Source organism: Aptenodytes forsteri, unplaced genomic scaffold (assembly GCF_000699145.1).
Source record: "Aptenodytes forsteri isolate BGI_AS27 unplaced genomic scaffold, ASM69914v1 Scaffold96, whole genome shotgun sequence".
Taxonomy (NCBI): Eukaryota; Metazoa; Chordata; class Aves; order Sphenisciformes; family Spheniscidae; genus Aptenodytes; species Aptenodytes forsteri.
Window position 1 is genome coordinate 4,500,756 of NW_008795029.1, and position 23,571 is coordinate 4,524,326.

At 36.4% G+C, this 23,571-nt stretch overlaps 1 protein-coding gene across 1 annotated transcript in view; it reads right to left on the reverse strand.

Moving 5' to 3' along the window:
• Window positions 1–20,933, reverse strand: part of CCDC138 (coiled-coil domain containing 138) — a 36,967-nt gene extending 16,034 nt beyond the window's left edge. Inside the window, exons 1-12 of the mRNA XM_009276159.1 lie at window positions 20,800–20,933; window positions 19,913–20,028; window positions 19,713–19,838; window positions 17,124–17,308; window positions 15,906–16,064; window positions 12,599–12,718; window positions 11,092–11,169; window positions 10,902–11,012; window positions 8,527–8,691; window positions 7,638–7,733; window positions 6,346–6,538; window positions 1,995–2,171 (exon numbers count right to left, since the gene is read on the reverse strand). Of these exons, the coding sequence (XP_009274434.1) occupies window positions 1,995–2,171; window positions 6,346–6,538; window positions 7,638–7,733; window positions 8,527–8,691; window positions 10,902–11,012; window positions 11,092–11,169; window positions 12,599–12,718; window positions 15,906–16,064; window positions 17,124–17,308; window positions 19,713–19,838; window positions 19,913–20,028; window positions 20,800–20,933 (1,660 nt within the window). The remainder of the gene's footprint in view (window positions 1–1,994; window positions 2,172–6,345; window positions 6,539–7,637; window positions 7,734–8,526; window positions 8,692–10,901; window positions 11,013–11,091; window positions 11,170–12,598; window positions 12,719–15,905; window positions 16,065–17,123; window positions 17,309–19,712; window positions 19,839–19,912; window positions 20,029–20,799) is intronic.
• Between the last annotated feature and the right edge of the window lie 2,638 nt (window positions 20,934–23,571).

A 23,571-nucleotide genomic window follows, 5' to 3' on the forward strand; every position in this document is an offset into this window, starting at 1 on the left:
CATGCAGTTACAGGGAGGAGTAGTGCAACATAGTAGTTATTTCAGATCTGATTCACATCTTTCAGTCCAGACAACTAAACTTTGAATCTGTAAAAATACTTAACAAAAAAATTAAAACTTAAAAAATTAAGTTATAGAAAAGAGTATCTGGGAAAAAATAAAGCACTGGCTTTTTTTCCAACTTAATTTCTAATCACTTCAGTTCTAAAGGTAACACTTTTGAACAAAAATATTGGAGTACTCCTATAAAGCCAGAAAATTATTGCAGCAAGTTGAAAGAATGCCTAGGACTGCAAATCTTACAGGAAGAAATAAAAGCCTAGACTTTGCCTCCTGTTGCTCAAATCCTGTCTTTTTGGGTAATGTGATTCCATATTTTAGCATATGGCCAGCTACCTATGACTTCATACTTAAGGCTGCACACCAATACAGCTTTAAAATTGAGCATAAATTCCTGTTTTAATCTAACACAGAGAGTCCTCTGAATATCCGCTGCCGCCTTCTAGTTTGTCTTTTAATGACTTTTTAATAGGAAACTTACAAAGGAATGAAAATACAATTTCCCATCAACAATACTACTTCTCATTGTTAACAATTTCTTGCAAAACACTATGTATTAGAAAAGAGCAGAACACGCCTATAACTTGTGTCTTGGCAATTTATTCTACCAAAGAGAAAGGCTCTGCATAAGGCTTTCTATCCAGTTGCTGAGAAATAAATTCTCAATTAAATGTCAGTTCAATACAACATTACTCCTCCTTCCCTGATTTCACATATACACATCTTCTCTGAGAACAACAAGGCAAACCGTGAGTCTCTTACAACATATCTCCATTATTCTTCAAACTGCAGGCATCTAGCGTATCAGAACGACTGCCGCTAGGTAACAGAAGATGTACTGTTACTGGCATTACCCAAAGTAATACCAGACACCATCCACCCTGCTTAGGTTACTTTTGTGCGTACAACCATCGCTTTCCCAATCACTTTACCAATCATAGCTATGACTATTAGGAAGAATACTTTAGTGTAAGACTACACTAACTACAAGGTCAGAAAAAAAGTCTGCAAGGAGGAATAAAACTTTAGTTAAATCTTTCTGACACTTATCTTGCTACAAAATGGCTTTTAACTCAATGCTGTTCTATCCCAAGTCAAACGTGCTTTCTGTTTTTACCACTTCAATGCATGGTAACAAAATACTCCCAAAATAACCATATACATTTCAAAAATAGCAGCAGCCCCTTCCCCTTTTCTGTTCTAAAAGGCAGTGAGTGATTTTTATCTTTTAAAAAAAGTCACAAGGTTTATTCAACATGGCACTGGAATGCCTCACTACTTTCGTGTTCATCCAGTTGGTTATCAACTGATTCTTAGCCTGTATCACTTGGAAAAGCACTGTGACAAATGAGATTATTAACCCTTTTATAGTGCCACAGCACAGTAAAATTCAGCAAAACATAACCATCTCAGCACAGTAAAATTCAGCAAAACATAACCATCTCTTCTAGAAATGACATTTCCAATTATTAGAAAGTGAAAAATGAGTGGGGATAAGCTGTTCATTCAAACTAGAAAAAGAACTTTGATAAAGCCTATTTTTTATCTCCACCTGCTGGCAGGTTTTCATGATATGGCTTCCCTGGCGCAGCCTGACTTTAAAGAAAAACACTGGCAAAGTAAAACAGTGGAATAAACTGAAAAGCCAAACCAAAAATAGCAACAAAAAAATTCACACCAATAAATACGAAAGTAACCGGGACAAAATATAAAGCATAGGTGCTGAGAGGGAGAAGAAAAGACAAGACAATTTAGAAAGAGACAGGCAATTCAGAAATACATTTTATGTCTCTGATGAATTTACATGATACAAACAAATGCTAATACTAGATTTTATTATTTATACAGAAGAATCATGCTATTTTTATGTTGTATTTATGCTTACCTCACCTGTTTTCAACATGATTTTATATTTTTTAATTACCCAAATTTACCAGATTCCATGGTCATCTGAAGTAATCCATCAAGAGCACTGGAAAGCAGACCTCTACTGGATACTTTTAAGTGACTTAATATGACAGGTACACATTGGTATTCCAAAAATAAGGCTTTCCCCTCATCTGTCTTCAAGTCTATGCGAAGGGAATCAAAAGCTTGAGCCAGGTAATCCACTGAAAGATATCAGAATACAGGCAATAAAACTTCTATAATCATAGTTCCATTAAGCAATATGTGAATAGCTATCCTGAGAGTTACTGTTGCAGATATATACTTAAAAGTTAAATGGCTGAAAATATTGAATTTTATTTTTATTTAAAGACATCCTCTGCCTGTTTTTATTCCTTAACAATTTGTTGTGAGTGGAGAAAAAGACTAACTACAATTCATATGTTGAAGAAAAATGTACTTACAAATATAAAAATATATTACAAAATATATAATATTTTGCTGAAGTGAAAGAAATTACAAGCTCGCATAGTTTGAGATAATATTGATTTCAACATCTGGGAAACCTCTATTAAAGGAGCCAAGGGCTGATCTGTCTGAATAAGAGAAACTGCTTTCATGAGAGCAACTACTCCCATTCCTTTCTATGAAAAGCTGTAGTTTAAGTTTCAGTGCATACATTTTATATACTCATCCATTGTGGAGTGCACTAAATTATATGAAGAATGTAGATTAAGTGAACCAATCTAATTTTCTTCATTTCCTGATGTCAAATCTTCCTCAGTATCTTGGAATAGCATTGATCATCCCGAGCACAGAAAATTAAGTATAAGGAAACCATTTATCCTGTAGGAAACCTTTAACTACAGTGCCATCTGCTGGATACTGGCATTCTGAAGGAAATGGGCTATATGTTCAAACCAAATGTGCTACCTTATGACTAGATCATTAGTGCCATGTGGTCAGAGTGATCAGAATTCATGCACAGTGATGTTTGACATATGTTTAACAACAGATTGTATTTTCCATGTTATAGAAGCCAGCGGTAAAAAGCAACCATGAGAAGCTAAACTGATTCATTCTAATTAACAGCGTTCATCTGCTTAGGGTAAGTAAGTCTCTGCAATAACTATTTTTTGTATTGCAATTCTTTTTGCATCATTTTAATCAAACATTTCTAGAAATGTGAGTCTCAATTTAAGAGTAATTATCATGCTTCACCAAAATATCTTGACTGAAATAGTTTCCTCCAACAGCTGAAATACTGTATATGTTCATTAATCATGTCAGGGTAGTCTTCCACCACGTTTACATCCTGTGTTTACTGTAAATACTCACAATATAAATACTGCACAGGTCAGTTAAGCATAAAGACATACTAATCTGCTTAACCATCTAATCCAGAAGGATGAATTCCATGAACAAGAACATTGCTCATTATTTATGGATTTAAAATCTTTGGCATCCCTGATTAGTGTCAATCAGGGTGCCAGAGATTGCAGCAATTTTGTGATATGGATCTCTGCTTTCTAAGAAATGGCCCCAAACCCGTAACATATTTCATGCAAGAGACTGAAAAAAATCAGATGCCAAAGTAGGCATCTGATTCCAACACTCTGGCATGGTTTTTCAGGATTACCTTGAAAATTAACGTCTCTGTAACCTGACTCCATCTCTTTGTGCTACTAGCAGAGGGGATGTGTTACTAGTAAGGACGTTTTAAAATACAAACCATTCTGAGAACAAAAGATAGCAAACATAGAATCATGGAATAATTTAGGTTGGAACCTCCTGTCCAAAGCAGGATCATCTCTGAAGTTAGATCAGATTGCTCATAGTCGTAACCCCACTGAACAATTACTTGCTATCAAAATGATCTGTGCTTTTAAAATGTCTTTGAAAAGGGAAAAATAAGTGGTTAGTACCACAAAGAGTTGGAAAAGGTTTATAGATACATTCATTCTTAAGCTATCCTTGTAAAACTTATTCTTGCAGAAAATCTCAGTTATGCAGCACCACAGTACTCCAAAGTTGCTGCAGGTAGGCAGTAATCACCTCTTACACCTGCTCTTAATGGTATATAATTAGTGTTTTCTGCCTGACTTCCATAAAAAGGATCTGCAACACCTCTTGTTCCCTGTTTCCCTTGAAGAGAGAAAAGGCTTCATAACCGAAGGCAGGAGTTAACAAATCAGCTGAGAAAACAGTTACTATTCTATGAGATACATTTTCCACAGTTTTTTCTCACCCTGTCCAGACACAATCTGATTCTTGTTAACTCGTAGTGTCTACTTTAAAATCTTTACCTTCTCCCTCTCCCATGAGGCAGGGAAGACCCAACTTCCCCTATTTCTTTGCCAACACAACATTATATAGGTTTTAAGTAGAAAATTCTACTTTACACTACTATTATACATCTTCTGCTAGTGTGAAAGGTGGGAGGATCCTGGGAGCAACGTGCAAACAGAAAAAAAACCTCACAGTGAAAGGAAAGAGTCATTCACCCTGTGATGCCCCCTTACACCCCCTCTCCCCAATTCTTTTCGGTTAACAAAAGGCAGAAGTGTGAGCTGAAAATGATGTAGCTGTTTCAGATACAATAATCCACTAGCAGGCATTGAAGGCTGTCTGGACTATATTGTTTAAGAGGATATTTGAATTTTTTTTTTTTTCCCCCCAAAGAAATAAATACACAAAAAATCAAGTCTTTATATAGTCAGAAGCTCAACTTGATAATATGTGGCAATTATATTCCATTTAGGATTCAGAGGGGACCTATCAACTCTGCTGCTTTTATGCCGATGGACTCTTTTTGCATAGGTGAACAAAATTGCTTCATAGCAATCATTGAAACCATTATTTAATTAAAACAATTAAGTCAAAAGAGAAAGCTAATAATAGAAGTCAAAATAAGACATTCTTTTGGATTACTCATCAAATCTGGTTCTTAATTTACGAATTAAGAACCTTCAAGCATAATTCAGATTAAGTACTGCTGTTGAAGGTTTCAAAGAAGTCATATATAAATTAGAAATAGGTAAGAATTTGTTTAAATGACCAAAATTAATCTGTAAGTTAATTTTAAAATATCTCTATAAATCAGATTGATTGAAGGTTTTTCTTCTTTGGGTTCTGACAGAAAAGTGTACACCAATCTCTATGTGAAAAGGATAAGGAAGGAAAGCATTAAAAATCTGAGTTCGTGCCTCTTCTCATAGTGTGCTCAACACTCAGAGCTCACAAGAAACAGTCCATTTTTGTCATCACTTTAAAGAAAATGTTTTAGTCTTTTCAGATCATATCTGTTTTCAAAGAAGGCCCCACTGAGAAGATTTGCCACAGCATCTTGGAAACTGCACAAGTGGAGTAACCTGTCATAACCTGAAGCAGAAGTCACTGTTTTCAGAGCTGTGTTATCTCCTGATATGACCTTGTTTGCTTTTGCCTTGTTAACAAAGTACATTACTATACTACATCAACATAGGAATTTTGGAAAATTGTGGATAAAAAGGCCACTTTTCATGCTAGACAGGTGGCTTTGAAGTCTAAAACATTTTTATGTTAGCAGAACATGGTGCCTTTGTAAATGAGTCTATTTAACAGTGAAATCTGAATGGACAATCATATCAAGAACTGACAATTTCATAGAGTAGCATCTTTCAATGTTGATAATGTTTTATGGGTATTTGCAGTGCCAGACTTGGTAGGAGAAGAGGGGAGCAGCAGACAGGTAAGGACTGGAGTATGAACTGTATACTAAACTTAGACCAAGGGACAAAGCAATTTCAGGACATACATTGTATCACAATTCAATCTAACAATTATAATCCACTACACAAGTGGCTTTCTCTGTGCAACTACAGACACATCAGAAATACCTATAAACATCAGATTTATCTATAAAGATAAATGCAGCAAAGTTGTAACTATGTCAGAAAAAAACACTTGACACTGCAGCTGATCGGCCTTTCAGGGAATAGGTAAACAAACTACTAGCTTAAACAGGACAGTGAAATTCTAGAACTGTGCAAAATCTGCTACTTATTTCAGTTTATAAAAGAGCAACTAGCTGTGCCATTCCATGCAGTAAAGATCTTGGCAATCCAATCACTGCTGTAGTGACATAATTACCAACATCTCTTTTCCTCTTCTTCAGAAATGTTGATTTGTCTGACAAGAAGTCATCATACTAAAAGGAACACATAAATTCCAACATGAAATGAATAAGAGCAAGATTCATAATTGTTTCCAGTACATTTTGCTTCACAAGGTAGTAAAATTCAAGTAAAACCACTTTTCACTAATAAAGCATAATAGACGCTACAGTATCACTGAAATGTCTTTTGTCTAGGCACATGACTGAAATAAATAAATAACTTTAAAAAAATCGGAACTTACCTTGTGTCACTGTTTTAAGCACAATCAAAGTTGACAGAAACCTCAAAGGCATACAGGAACTCTTAAAGAAAGCTGCCGATTTTGATTTACTCTCTGTAGACTGTTCAGAAGAACTATGTGGGTTTCCCTTACTTACTATGCCTTTGAAAATATCTTCGCCAAGCCTCCTCATTGTTGATGTCATTGTTGCATGCTGTTTCAAACGATGCACACGGTTAGTGTAAACATTAAAACACATTAAAATCCTGTGTACTGTGTAGATATACATATGTTGCCCTAGTGATTAAATATTAAATAGCAAATGGTTTGACCACGTATTGGAATATAATCTGTATAGGAGATACTACTTTGCGTTCCAAAAGCAGTTGAACAACATTGTCATGGCACCTTATCAACACATACTTCACAAAGAGACTAGTTAGTGAGGACCCCTGATATGCTGACATTATTTGAGTTGCTTCTGGTTCCAGAACAAGCTCAGCTTCAGTCAACTCTGTTTTCTAAGGTTGCCTGAATTTATATCCTGTAAAAGCATTTACAGAATCAAGGTCTAAACATGAACCTTAAGAACACTGTACAGGTAAGATCTATTAGACTTTTCATCATAAACTATACAGAAATACTACTTCAGAATCAAACCACAATACGCTCATTTAAAATATAGTTCTTATTAGCACTAAAACCAACAGCTTACTATTCTATTAAATTTAAACTCAAGATATTTACAAAGTTTCCTACCTTTTGCTTTAGCAAAAGCACTACTGACAGCACTATGCACTATACTGAGTCTTTACAGTACAGCTACTGTCTCTTTCTTTATTATACTGCTAAATATTTTCTTATAGCAGTCTCATCAAAGGGCGTAAGGAATGTGGTTAGACACTGAGCAGAGAACAGAAAAACCAAAATTCCTTTGCTGCTTTGCCACACACTTCCATCAGTTTCAACAAATCTCATGCATAAAGTGAACCTAAAAACATCGCCTTTTCTAGTGCAAAAGTTTTGTAAATACATCTGTAAAAATATAATTTCCGAGATGCTTAGATACCACAGAGATCACATACTTATGAAAACTATGTTTAGATACACAACACAAAACTTAAAATTAACTTGAAAAATAATTTTTTTTTTCATTTGTCGTGTATCTGTGGTAAACACTATGAATTTATGCTTTGCAAAGACAGTAGAGTTTCTTTTATATATACTACCTGAAAACATCCACTTTTCATATGTATTTAAAACACAAAATCCATTAATATCTTCTGGGAATTTAGTTTTTTAAAAAAATGTACTGCAAGAGGACTACTTGTTTTACCTGAATACCACCATTGTAGTTTAGGATTCACAAATGGCATCCACTGGAGTTGCTCAGTAGCTATAGGCAAAAGCTGTAAAAATATACAAAAGTAAAATTACATGCAGTATATGAAACTACTGTATAAGCTAACCATAAGTGAAAAACAAACAAACAAACCTCCCAACTTTCTCTTGGAGTTTAACAGATTACATATACCAATACTCACCGGACAGATCCAGTACAGGTAGCAGAATTATATGCATACACAGATTTTAAATTTTACAGAGGTTTACATGCAAAAGTGGAGATACATCATGTGAGCCCAATCTCAGTAAATCCAAGCCCAATGGCTATAAATCTCAAATACAATGAAGAAAAACAGTAAAAGAACATTTTCTGAACACCTCACTGATTTCCAAACCTTGGTATCCCCAGAAAGAAAACAACAAACGTGTTAAAAGTATAGCATAGTACCACCTTTTATCAGTCATAAATCAAAACTTTAATATCTAATATAGGCATCAAGATATTTTAAATTAGACATGTTCATCTCCTTAGAAAAAAGGAATTATGTACAGTATTACATATAAAACACAAGACATTATCAACTGACAGAAGTGACAAGATAAAATGCTGAAACTCTCAAGTTGAGACTGAACAGCACACTTTTCCTTAAAAATGATCTGTATGCTTTATGTGTGACAAATTATCTATTATATCTCCCTGTCAGAATTAATACTGACTTATTAAGAGTGATTTTGTTTTAATTACTGTATCCAAAGCATGTATAAAACAGGCTGACCTGTTATATTCTCAAAATCGTTTAGTAAAACCCATAAATCCAAAAACATATTAACACAAGCAAACAATCCAAACTCCTTTACCTTCATACAACTTTCCTGGGTGCAGTTTTTTTTGGAGATCTGGGTAACCGGAAGTTTATGACTGCCCTCTCTTTCTTCTTGTATTTTTATTTTGCTAAGGTGCTTGTCGGAGATCCAATCCATAAGAAAAGTTAAGAGCTCATAAACTTGTGAATTCATTGGTAGCTGTAATACATCCAAAACATCAGATATTTCAGCTTTCAAGTTAATGATTTTTCTAAGCCAAAATAGTAACAGACTGAAATATATGAGTACATTAGTTCTGAAATATTATGCATAATTTAAAAGAGGATGAGCGTATGCCTGATAAAATCTGGGAGGTAAGTTACTGTATTGGGAGCCTGTGGAAAACATTATATTCAAGGAAATAGTGATCTTGAACAGGCCATGTCTCCTCTGTTGGGTCTTGTACCCTGAGTTTGAGAAGCCTGTATGTTATTTAATACAACCTGTAACTTATAGTATCTCTGGGAAAGGTAAACTGTATGTGGATCAAGGGGTGGAAGGTGACAATCCTGACCCGGAGACCACTGTACATCGAGGAGTCAGAGATCCACATCACAGTTTACCTGAGTAGGCGCAGCCTGTGCTGTGCTGCACAGATCCCTTGGCCGCAGGATAAACTCAGCCTGTAACAGGAGCCTGCAGGCAGCTCCCACTTGGTACCGGTGATCACGCCTCCTGCCTGGCCATGCCTTTGTCTAAAAGGGCAACAAGAAGTTCTCCTGTGAACGTCCTTCATGAACAGAGTTGTTTTCTTGTAAGAAAACTATATAATAGCTTGAATGACCGAAAAGGAGGAGCTTCTCTCCATGGACAGGACCTGCTCGGCATGCCTTGGGAAAAATCCACCTGGGCTCCATCTGATGCTGCGCACAAACACGGTTCCCAGCATCTGAAGGGACGTAAGATTTACTCGCTATCTATATTCCTCTTCTTATTCTGTCTTATTAGAACAGCCATTTCATTAAGCCATTTGTTGTCAGGCCTTTCTTACAGAGATCCAGAAAGAACCCTGCATTGTTTCTCTCTCTCTCTCTCACACTTCACTCCCCTCCCCACTGCAGAACAGGTACTATTTGTGATGGTTTCTGGGTGTGAAAAAATACGCACATAATTTATTTTGTACTTAGACAAATGGTTATAAAAGGCCTGGGAAAAGGTTTTCACATACAGAATCACTCCATTTTATAATTCTGGCCAAATGAATTACAGGAGAAAGCAAATCTTTAATGTCCTTTGCACATGGAAATTCTCATTTCAATGCACTAGACCTCTACACTAGACCATACAATCCACTGTTGTTAAAATTTAACTGGGTAACTAGCATTGTTAGAAAAAGAACAAAGACTTCATGAAATTGTCACTCTGTCCCTGTACTACACTGTAGTGAAATACTCTATGAAAGATATCCAGAGGTACGTGAAGACAAGCTGCACAAACAGTTCTCTAAAGACTTCAAAAGTTTTCATGTATCTACCTTCAGATAACTGTTTTCCTCTTCACTCAGAACTATAACTACTGATACTGTTTATATTTCACTTGCAACCAAAGTACACTAAAACCTATGTAAACAGAGAAATACGTTGGCTATATATAGACAGCACAGTTTTAAGACATCTGATGTAATTAATTAAGTAGGACGGTGTGAATATCTCTTTCCCGTTTCACAGTTTAGCCTCTAGCTGGAGAAAATCATTACCAGTTGGGAGATGTTGGCAGAGTACTACCAGAGGACTTGCTACTAAATGGAACAACATGGAGACAGAAAGCATTTCATTAAGTGATGTAAGAAGATATTTTAAAGAAAACAAGGTGATAGTTTTGGAACTGTGTATGAACATTGCATTTATTCTCTTTCCCTCATTAAAGACCATTTATCAAAAAAATAACAGTAGTACAATCACCTCTGGCTTACAAAATTAAAATTCTTTATCTGATACCTCTGACTGACTACTTTTTAGCTGGTGTTATTCATAAGAACACTGCTGTACTGTAGCAGCAACCAGAAAGTTTAAGATTTCCTCTGACACAGCGAAAGAAGCCAGTTACAGTGTAAGCAGGTTATAATTTTAATTGACAGATGAAAGATGATGTGACAGAAAGAGAAAAACATACCATATAAATAAAAACATATACATACACTATATACATACACAATATGAAATCCAACAGACATTTTGAGCAACGAGGTTAATTCTTTTTTAACTGCCTGTTTTTCCCCAATATAATCTGTACCTTTTCTTAATGTAACTAATTCACCCATAAAATAAATAAAATTGGAAGTTACATTTTCTAATTTCTAGCAGATACACAGAGAACGTTCCACTGCCTAATGTCTTTAGAATGAATCTTTCATTTTGCCCAGTTCTTACCTTAGCAATTTTTGATGTTACCGTCACTTTTTCCTGCTTGACAGGTTTACTTTGTTGCACCACTTGACATATATCCTTAGACTTCTGTACCATCAAAAATTCATGCTTCCTCTACAACAAAATGTAACAATGAATTATATTTCACTTGTTACCTACAAAAGAAGCAGGTACATGTGAGAACAAACCTTACTTGTAGATTCTCTAAACGAGCTTGTACTTTTCTTGCTTGACCTTCCAACTTCTTGTTCAGCTCAGTTACATCACTTAACTGAAAGAATCAGAAAATATTAAAGTATTTGTAAATTCAAAACTCACTTCTTAATTATCGCACTGAAATAATTTGATGTGGTTGCTGAGCAGCTAAATTATTTAAGTTTTTTCTTCCGAACATGTAAAGTGATAGAAACAAAATCATCATCCACCTCCTCAACAAATCACAGAACCATAGACTGGCTCAGGTTGGCAGGCACCTCTGGAGGTCATCCGGTCCAACCCCCCAGCTCAAGCAGGGCCACCTGGAGTCGGCTGCCCAGGACCATGTCCAGACAGCTTTTGAGTATCTCCAAGGTGGGAGACTCCACCACCTCTCTGGGCAACCTGTTCCAGGATAAATAAGTCAGCAGTAGCTCTTTGTTGACCCACAGCCCAACCTTTCAGTTTGCAGGGGAAGAATAAGCACTACAATGCCTCTCTAGATACACAGGCACTACACATTTGATTACTTTTCATGAAGCAGTGACATAAAAATGGAGCGCACATTTCAAGAATGGTCCAATAGTCCTGTTAATGGAGAGGGTGAAAGTTTTCTTCTCTGCAGAATGAAACAGTTACTGACTGTGCTACAAAAACAGTTTGCTCTGTGAGAAAAGATGAGGGAAACTGTAACCTCCATTTAAATATAAGAAACATGCTCTATGCATACAACAATGAACAGCATGATTTTCACGGAAGCCCTCAGTTTGCACAGAAATGCAAAGATTTTATAGTGAGAAGAGATAAAGATACAGATGGGTTGCACCAGAACCATCAACATTCTAGAGTTAGGTCTGACCTTCTCTAAGAGAAAGAATAAGGCTCCGTTGTAGATTTTTATTTTACTCAGACTATCAGAACTCTAATTAATTCACTGAATAAACAATGGTCAAATAGTTTAGATAGCAATTTGTGTGTCAGCATTTTAGCTCAGACTTAACAGTCAAGTGAGATGAAAATTCTTACTCTCTGTATTACTATGAACCACTGTCTCGGTTTAAGAACTGAGAAAATACTGCCTTAATTAACATTTGTAAAAATAACTGAAAATACTGAGCAAACATGAAGTTAGAAATACACATTCTACTTTTCATTTAATACAATCAGCACAGCAATTCAGCACAGGGTAGATTCTATTCTGTTATAAAACACTTTCGCTCCATCCACTCTCAATTTGCTTCAGAGGACATGGATTTGTCCTTCCTAACAATTAGCTTGTTGCTAGTGGGTCAGAGGAGTAAGTGCAACTGTTTTTATACTGTAAAAGATCAAAGAGGCTAAATGTCAAGTACTAGAAAAAGGTGTGGAAAGTACTTTCTGCCATTCATACAATTCTTGTCTTACAGAAACAAAAAATCAGCAATTTTGCAAACTTAAGCTGTTCAAAGAGTAAAAATTAACTGTAACTTGTAAAATTATTGATAACAGCAAATAACTAATTTTACCTGTTTTCTTAAAGAGTCATTCATTTCCTTCAAGGTGTCAAATGACGACTTCAGCCTTCTATTTTCTTTAGTTATTTCTCTCAAGGCTTCTGTCAGCTGTTTAACTTCTGCCTCGTGTTGCTATAGAAATATCAAATTTAAAAACATGATTTACAAGAGACTATTTTAGAAACAATTCTAAGCTAAGTTCCATTTTAGTGTTAAAATAACAGGATAAACTTTCAAAGATCAAGTTTGTAATTCTGCATGGCCAAATTTGCACCTTCAACCAGTATTGAGAAAAACAACATCCACACTGCCTATTAAGAAGAATCTATAAAGAAACTGAGAGCAACATGCAGAGCCAATTGCTCTTATTCTTTCCAGATTCCACCCGACACAGATTATATCCATATGTATGTTTCTCAGACAAGTCAAATGTGGGAAAGGTTTGTGAACTAAAACCAAAGACAAAGCTTTTATTTACAGCTTATTCTTCCATATAATTACAAAAAAAGTAATTCTGTTTTGCAGCAGCTTTTGAGGTTTCAATTAGTGTTTCTGGCTTTGCTCACTCTGAATCATGCAGAGCCAGAAACTATTCCTATGTCTCTTAGGCTAGTGCTCTGGTTTACAGCACAAGCATATGAATTGCTAACTACAACCTGCATATCCACTGCTATTCTTCTCATTCCCCTGAACCTTATTTTAGATTTAATCCTCTCTGGACACCAGTGCATCTGATGTACCTCAGATTTGGTAAAACAGTAAAGTTTTATTTTACTGAAAATATTCCAGCTATATATACTTACTATCTTTCATTTCTCCCCTTCCATGAATTCACTATTCTTCACTCATTCACCCCACTCATTCTCTACTTTTCCATTTCCAGCCATATCCTCTCTTCCTACATGTGCAAATAACAAAAATAAAGCACAGTAGAAGCTTAAAGGAAGAAAGCCCTGAAGAGATCCGTCTCTATTATGGCTCCCTTCCAACTTGAGATATTCTATGATGATATATTTCTGCTTGGAAGCACAGTAACTTCCATTCCAGCTATACAGAAAAACCATCTACAGCTGCTTTTTTCTCAACTGCCGCTCTTCTTCAGGCAATAGGATCAAAACAGCTGTGGGCAGGACATTCTTGTCTAAAGCACCTACCCACACTTGGCTAAGATGACATGAAATGACAGATCCCCTTTTCATACCAATAAACGTGCAGGGGCTGCCAACGTATAATTGAGTGCACCCTATCACAACACATGGAATGTTTCACTTCCATCTTCTATATACACAGTTAAGAGCTTTATTTGAAGTTCAATAGCTGCTCTAGGAAGAATCAGTAGAGAATTATTAATCTGAAAGGTAAGCAGAATCAACTCAGTTGTTAAGCCACAGGGTTGTAGGTGATGCCATAAGCAAATCAGGTGATGTCACCCATATCACCAACCAGCTCTATCCTCCTGCTATTCACTCCTGCCAGATGTTTGCCTAGTCTGTTCTTAAGTCCTCCAATACTGGAAACACTGCAGTCTTACCAATCTACCTGTCCCTATGCTTAACTATTTTTGTTTAGATCTAGTTTTTCCTCACACTTAACCTTATTACTACTACTACTTCTCCTATCACAGACATGAAAACAAGAATAAGTTTCTTCCTCTTTGTTGCAGCCTTTTATGTAGCTGAAGCTGGGCACGTTCACCCTCAGTTCATCCTGTATGTTGAACCCATGCATCCGCTCATCATCCTCTATTTCTGCAGCTGATATTTCTATTCAAGTGCAATACTGCACACTCACACCTTCTGAATAGTACAATGGCTTTTTTCAGACCTACCATATCTTCGATTTGTCAAGATCAATTTTAATCCTAATGATCTTTTTCAGTATGCTTGAAATTCCCCCTCACTTGCTATTTTCTTCAAATTTAATAAATGTGCTATTTCTCACCCTCAAACTTCTTATTGAAAATACTGAATAATACTGGACAGAAAAGATATTCCAGAATTCACTATGTACATTCCTTCAACTTTACTGTGAACTACTGTCTCGCTACAGCTTTACACCAACTGCATTACGTCTATGTAATACTTTCCTAATACGATTATGAAAATGCCGTGCAAACCTGTATAAAAAATTTCTAATTAAGTCCAGACATATATATAACTACTACTCCTCTATTAGCAGTACCTGTCACCTTGCTGTAGCGGAAATGAGACTGATTTGACAATTTACGATTAACATATGCTAGTAGTTATTTATTGCACTGTTTTCTGCATTGTGCTTCCCGTGGTTTGTTCATAGCTTGATTTGGGATTTATTTATTAATTTATTTTGAGAATTGGCATTAAGCTGATAGCTGTACAACTCCTTCCCTTTGAAAAGAAAGGCACCACATTTTTTTAGTCTTCTAATACACCATCTGACCTCCAAAAATTTTCAGATAACCACTAATTTTTCCTGGGTTTTCATCAGCCAGTTCTCTAACTGGTGTAACATTCTTAAAGCCCAGAAGATTTGAAACATCTAAATTAACACCTTAACCTATTCCTTCCCTGTTCAAAAGTTGAGGTCCCGCTCCTCTGACACCCTTTCCCCCTTTTTAACATGTAGTCTATCCTCCCTCAACAGCTTGTGGGAAAGGTTTATCTGCACACTTCAAAGAAATTTAATTTCTCAGCTTATGTTTTTGACACATATTTAAGGACTTCTCTTGGTGATCTTCTGGATAGTAACCAAAACCAAGACCTAAATTCAATAGCAAACACACACAAGAACAGTGTTGTTGAACACATTTTTCCGTTGTTGAAATCATACCATTTCATTTCCTCCCACACCCCCAAAGTTAAGTTGATCTTTTCTTTCTTTGAACTTTTTGAGTGTTTTTCTGCTAATACTCTCTGCAATAGTTGTTACTTCATAAGATCTCATTGTGTCTTAAAGCCTTCCCAAGGAAATCTACTTCAACTACAGCTAATGCAAAGATACTCATTTAGGTTACATACAATTACAGAGACACCACAATTTTTTCTCTAATACCGGTCATATAGTTTTTGCTATTTTAGAAATAAGTTGCCTTTCTTTTCTAAATTGTAACAGTAAAATGTACCTACACATCAGACAACTAAATGCACCATTCTGAAACAGAACCCAAACAAAAACCCTATCGATATTGTTTCGTACTTTTTATGTAAACCTTTCATTTGGGGATTTCAAGCACTTTAAAGAAATAAGCATTATATCCAGCAAACACGTGATGACTTAAGATAACTACAAACAAGTTAAATGGCATGTAGAGCGATAAACATCATTAAATATATTACTGCACCTCTTTTATAATTCTGATTTTTGTGTGAACTTCTTCCTCAACACCTCTTATTTTAGCCAAAGCTGCTTCATGTCTAAAAAGTAATGCTTCTCGCTCTGTTAGAAAACGCTCTCGTTTCTGGAGTTGCAGAGCATACTCCTGCTGTGCTGAACTTTCTCTCTGTATCAAGAAAACAAATTTTGAGACAGCTTTAAAATCCATGAAATTATCACAATTTATACTGAATTTGAATTTTCTCTCCCAGAGATATGCTTAGCTTTTTGTAAAATTATACAGTGTTGCACAATAGCTTACTAATTAAAAGTATCCTGATGGACATCTATGTTCACTTTCCCCACACATTAACCCAAATGACTTTGATGCGCAGCAGGATGGCTCGGCCTCCCAAAATGCAAAATTCAACTCTTTACAGTTGTTCAAGTATAAACCTAGACAAATAAACTTAGGCTTTTGCTTCCAAAAGTTTTGGATAATGGTATTAACTGCAAGACAAAACAGAATCTGATGCAACCATCTATCCTGAACTAGATTACTATATTGTTTCTTCAATTAGTGGGAAGCATCCCTGAAAAAGCGGTGAGGACAAAAAGAGATACAAAATTATTTTTGCAAAAGACAGTCCTGGCAGGGAATCTAGCAGAAGTATGGGAGCTATTATAGAATAAAACCATATAGGAGGTTCTTCTGTTAGTGGCCTAGGCCTGCTAGGGGATGAACTGCTGGGATTCCCCAGCAGCAGAAAATTAAAGATAAGGCAGAATGAGGGGTTTTCGCAGGAGGCCATGAAGGCAAGCACTCTTGAATGCCCAGAGTCAGGAGAATAGTTTCAGATGCTCTCAGGAGAAGCAATGGTTGCAGGTGTTTCCCTCCATGCCCACAGTGTGTCACAAGACACTCCTCTTGGATGTAGAAGCACTGTGTTCAAACTCTCTCAAGCCAAATTTTATCTTATCTACCCACTATGCGAGTCAAAGCACCACTACCAAATCAGTGAATTAATTTAGGGGAAGAGGCAGATGATGACAGAGTTTTAGTATATAAGTCATTGTGATTAGTATAAGTAATAGTAATAAGTAATAGTTTTAGTATATAAGTAATTAAGTTTTAGTATATAAGTAATAGTGATTTAGTATATAAGTAATTTCTGAATTCTCTGTCAAAAGTGACAATCTTCATAACATTACTCAACAAAATTTTTAAGGCGATTCCACTTCTTACCTGGAGCTTCTGATGTATGACAAATAATTCATCATAAATTTGACCGATGTGAGGCGGTATTAAGCCTTGACTATTGCATGCTTGAGCATCAGTTCCACTCACAATTTTCCTTACCAAACCACTAGTAATATTTTGGTCACTATTTTCTCGTGTATTTGCAGCCAAATGGGATGGTAAGGTGCTGCCTATGGAAAGGAAAAACCCATTTTACATTAAAAAATTAGGCCTAGATAAATAATGACACGATTGTTGTTCCAAAACATCGAAAACTTATTTTAGGCATTTAAAGTGACAAGTATAGAGCAACAGGTATCAAAATGAGAAAGTAATCTCCTAAAGAATTATGGAGAATTGCTTAGAGCTGTGTTCCATGAGTTGTTTGAATCAATCGGTGATCAATGAAGTTTTATAAGTAAAACTATGTCCTCCACTTCAATATAGAAATCCCATAGAAATCTGTATGAAATCTATGCCCAGACTGAATCATAGTGTGGCCAAAATCTCCTATTATTTTTGTAAGGGTTTCAGGCAAGTGATTTGCTGCTGACTAGACCTTGGCCTGACATCTAAGTTAACAGAACAAGACTTAAGCAACTACTGGACACGACATGAGAAACTGCTAGACATGACAGATTACAGTGTAAGAAGCTGATGAAAGTTGCAGATAGCAGTGAGGAATGGCTGGATTTCACAAATAGTCAAATGGCCAAAATTCACAGATAGCTGAAGGGAAGTATTGGGATCTTTTGGGGTCGAGAGACCTCTTGCAAGGCCAACCGCACCTAGGAACCACATCAGGCCAAGATTACCTAGGTGACAGTATCAGAAATACAGGTTTGGGAACTGTGCTGGTTTTGTCTGGGGTAGAGTTAATTTTCTTCATAGCAGCTAGTATGGGGCTGTGTTTTGGATTTGTGCTGGAAACAGTGTTGATAACACAGGGATGTTTTCGTTACTGCTGAGCAGTGCTTACACAGAGTCAAGGCCTGTTCTGGTCCTCATCCCACCCCACCAGCAAGTAGGCTGGGGGTGCACAAGGAGTTGGGAGGGGACACAGCTGGGACAGCTGACCCCAACTGACCAAAGGGATATTCCACACCATATGACATCATGCTCAGCATATAAAGCTGGGGAAAGAAGGAGGAAGCGGGGGACATTTGGAGTGATGATGTTTCTCTTCCCAAGTAACCGTTACGCATGATGGAGCCCTGCTTTCCTGGAGATGGCTGAACACCTGCCTGCCGATGGGAAGTAGTGAATGAATTCCTGGTTTTGCTTTGCTTGTGCGTGGCTTTTGCTTTACCTGTTAAACTGTCTTTATCTCAACCCATGAGTTTTCTCACTTTGACCCTTCCAATTCTCTCCCTTCATACTGGGTGGGGGAGAGTGAGCAAGCAGCTGTGTGGGGCTGAGCTGCCTGAGGGGGGTTAAACCGCAACAGGTACAGATGTAGCAAAACCTAGACCAATGAGAAAAAGTATTAGGGATAGGTTGTTTATTTGGCAAGCAACTGGGGAACAGAAAAGAAGGAGAAGCCGCATCAAGAAACAGAAAAAAGGTTACTAGATGAGCAAATGATGTAATCAGGGCTAATTGGTGGTATGCATCAGGCAGCCTTGTGGTTGACCACCCATCACAGCTGGAGCAGGACAATAAACCAAACCTGTTGTTCTGCTACAGCGTGTCTGCTTCAAGGGTGAGGAAGGAGAGCATAACTAGTACAATGCCACATAAATCATAACAGAAAAAAAAGGGAAAAGAAGCCAGAAAAAAAGCAGTCATATCTGAAACAAATGTGTGTGATGTTTATCAGAGTTCTGTATTTATTTTGCCTTTGATCCCAAATACTGTAAACTACGCATTTTTCCTGGTGTAATTAAACTCTTTTTTTTCCTTTTTCTTTTCAGAAAGAATGTGTCGTCAGAAAGCTCTTCTTATACTCTCCCCACCCATTTAATACAACTCTTGGTGAGAGTCTATTACAATTCTATTGATCTGTCCCGCCTGGCTTCTGAGATTCCTTTTAGACACTTTGGGGTTGGTTGGCTGTCTGTCTGTCTCCACGCTTCCAGATTCACTTTCAAAAGAATACATGAATGTTCTTCTAAACCTAAAACTCTCCCCAAGAGACAGAGCTACACTGATTCACAAATTCCTCCAATTGTGGCAGCATTTTCAAATGTTTGCAGTGAATTAATGCCAGCTGGTCCCTGCTACAATCTTCCAGTTAGAATTTCCTGAGTTAACTGAACAACAGATGACTCTCTCTACCCATTGCCAGTTTTCAATCCTTAAACTGACAAAAGACTTATGACTTAAGAGGTGTAGTATTTCTAATGCAGCTAGCTACTTAAAACAAAACAAACAAACAAACAAAAAACCCCAAACCCACCCTGTTTCTTCATTCATATTATAAAGTTACCTGGCAACCAGTTTCATAAAAGGTTGATTTTTCTTTTTAAAATATATGTTAGTATTGCATCAAGTATTTCTGAACGGAATAGAAATACATATACTAGAAAGTTTTTTAAATTACATATTATACTTCATGCAGAGTTGTGAAAATATTTAAAATTCCATATTTATTACCTGTTTCCACATATATAGCTGTATTTTGAACTGCATCAGTTCCAGAGCAATTAATGGTCTTTTCTTCTATTTCTAGACCACTTGAATCACAAAAAGAATCTTGCTCATCTTCAAAACTAAAATTTACTAGAAAGTTTTTTAAATTACATATTATACTTCATGCAGAGTTGTGAAAATATTTAAAATTCCATATTTATTACCTGTTTCCACATATATAGCTGTATTTTGAACTGTTTCAGTTCCAGAGCAATTAATGGTCTTTTCTTCTATTTCTAGACCACTTGAATCACAAAAAGAATCTTGCTCATCTTCAAAACTAAAAGAAAATACAAAAAAGGAATAATTTGAAATCACTCAGTCCCTAACACACTACATTTAGAGAAGTTTGTATAAAAATGTAAACAATGTTCAATCTAAGATTTTTATATTTGACTGATAACAAATAGCAGAGTTAAATCATTTGGATTATTACTCACAAGATTTTAACCACAACAATTAGTAATGTTGCTGACTTGAGTGGTAACAACAACTAGAATTTTCATGCTGTAAGCACATGTATGCAGCAGGTAAAACCTATAACCCTCCTCTCACCACCAACCACCAAATTCCAGGAAAGATAAAAATACAAAACCCCTTTTTTCATTATTTTTTCATATTTGCCGTAAAGTAGCCCTGAAAAGAGATTTCTTGGCTTTTGGAATCAAATTATCTCCAAATAAACTTAAAGCTGTTCATCAGTCTGAGCTATTTGCTTTCCTCCTCATTCAGTTTATATCACCAGTCCAGTTTATATCATGCCTGTATTCAGTTTATATCACCTTATTCAGTTTTATATCACCCCTGTATCCCATTAGCAATTCCAACACAGATTAGCTTAGAAAGTGAGCGAGACAATACTTCTTATCAAAATCAGCATTCACATTATTTCATACATCGGCCACAAACAGTTCTTTACTTAACAAGAAAACAAGAATCTTAAAACGACTTCTGGATCTGTGCAATCTAAACGTATTGTTTACTCATGGATTATCTGGATTATGAGAAATAATAAATGATAAAGGAGAGCTGAAGAGAGAAAACCTCTTACCAATCCCAGTCTTCCAAACTTTGTAGGAAATCACTAGAAGATCTGATGCTGTTCTCTCTTCCATTTTCAGTAAATTCTGACTCTAAAGAACATTTGGATAAAGAAATAGTTGTATTTTCCAGTGAGCTGTCCATGTCACCTGGAATATATAAAATAATACTAATTTTATTTTGCATTTGAGAAGCTGACATTAAGAAATCTACAAGGGCTTATTAGAAATGCTTGCCATGTAATCATGTAGGTTTAAGAACAAAAAAAACCACTGACACAACCTGACAAATGAACGAAGAATTAAAATAGCTTAAACTATAGGAAGAATTTAGTTTTCAAACCGGATTTGTCTTTCTGAAGTCTTACAGCTTGCCTTCATGTACTAATTTGTCTGTAACCAAAGCCTGATAAATACATTGTTTTACCCTGCTGTCCACATGCACCAGCAACGTATTTCTTAAGAAGCCCAAAAACCTTCTAAATATTAAATGTCTATGTATCTTTAAATTAAAGCTAAACGTGTGCATTATGAGGTGGACTGATACCGACTACTTCAAGCAGGACTTAAACACAAACAGGTTGGGAACCACCGTCCTAAAGCATCCTTTGTGCCCTTCATGTGAATGTTAACATTCCCAGGCTGGCTCCCAGATATCACAAACCCCTGATCAAGAAAGTCTACCTATTTAAAATGAGAAAATACAAAACTACTTAAAATAAATTTAGGAATGATACAGTTTTAGTATATATTTTTCCTGGAAAAGACATCAAAGCACCATTGTTTGGTATTACCTTTGTATACTAGGGAGCCTCCACTCTTACATTCAGTATGTAATGCTCCTGAAAGGCAGTCCTACAAGAAAGCACAAAACCACTGTAATATAGTCAGAATTTTCAGGCAAAGTGTATATTACAACTTACTTGTTTAACAGTTACAACACCCCGTGACAGAACTTACTACAAACTACTGACTTTGAAAAGGGAAGTGTTCTTTTTTACTGTATAAATGGCCCTCATATTAATATAATGAAGCAAACATACTCCCCACGGTCTAATAATGAAATATTCATAGTGTTATATGTTAAAATATTTGAGAGAATACAAGACATTATGAAGACAGTGACATAAAATAAGGGCATAAACGTAGGATTAGGTAATCACGGAAACAGTGCCATCTATCTTTACATCTAGGCTTTTTATGTCAGTTTCCTGTTCTACTTTTTCCTACTAACTTGTAACTACATACTAAAAAAACGAATGATAGAAGCATTAAGCTACAAGCAAAATCAATTAAACGTACATTAGAAAAGATCAGACTCAAAGCAGCTCTCATGATCTTAGCTGTGTTTCACTGCATCTCTCTGCTATGCTCCAAGTGAAGTGATCAACTGCTGTATTTTCTTGTGCTTAAATACTGCTTTTTAATGAAATAACAAAACACACAAACCAACCTAGCATTTCCTCCCTTGCAAGCATTACACTTTAAAGAAAAATAATTTTCAAAAGTTATCTTTAAAAAACTATCACTGACACTTTAAAGAACAGTACTGTAATTCAAAGCAGAATATTCCCCAAGAAAAAAAATAGCATCTAGGGCGCTACAAAATGCTATCCGAGTTGCAAATCCTTCTGAAGGAACTAAGGGCAGATAGATTCAGGTTTTAGCTGCTAAAGAACTCAAATCTTCACCTCATATTTGGGACAGTTCCTGATCCTAAAATGGAAAGTCACACTTCCTCAGAAAAAAAGGCTAGTTTCTGCATTCATTTGGTGATTCCCCGGACAAACTTGATCTCCCAATCCAACTATGTGTCTAGCCAAAACCCAGCTTTCAATCTCTCCCAATCTTCGGCTGCTCATGGGTATTTTTACAACGTATCACTTCCCTTGCAGCATGAGTTTGAACACTTAAGGTCTGTTATCCCCTGGGCACACTGGAAGCATTTGACCCATGGAACACAGATGCAATAAAGTTGCACAAAAAATTCTCAGTGAAAGACGAACAGACTTCAGACAAAATAAAAGTAATCACAATCCAGTTCCATCATTAGTACCGGTGCAAAGAACCTAGCATTCTCTGGTGTAAAATAACATTGCTTTACCTCGGCAAAGGAATGATACCCATCATAACTTACTGTCTGGTCACTGTAGCAACCTCTTATGAACTATGGGTTTGCTTCTCCTCTGGTTGACTAGATATGGAACAATTTCCTGCTCCCTGAAAACAGAGCTAATCACTAGGCTTTACGAAAAACCACAAACACTCCTAACACATTCTAAATAAGGCTAGCAATTGCTGTAGCAAAAGATGATGTGAATGTGTTATCCGATTATATATATTTCATACATGCCTAGTATACTACTTCTAAGAGGATTCACGTATTATCTTACCCAACTGGCAGGCACCAGAAGGTTTTAGGGAAAAACTAAGTGCCGAGCTGCTCAGACTGTGTTTTGGGAACGCATAAAATTTGGAATTGCAATTTCCCGTGAAATTTCAAGTTCAGCCAAGGATCTCTTCAGCACTTCCACTATAACACAATCGGAGCAGGACAGAGGTAGGATCAGAAAGAACACGCTTTACACGTAAGCTCCTAAAGTCTGTTTAAATCCCATTTTTGGCTCTCGCGCTGTATGTGTATGTAAGACATTGTGTTTACAATGAACCCCAAGGGAGGGGTCACAGACACCCCACCCCCCTCCCAGCACCTCAGGGACTGGGCGAGGAGGAACGGCTTTCCTCCTCCTCCTCCTCCTCCTCCTCCCACGCCGCCCACCTCC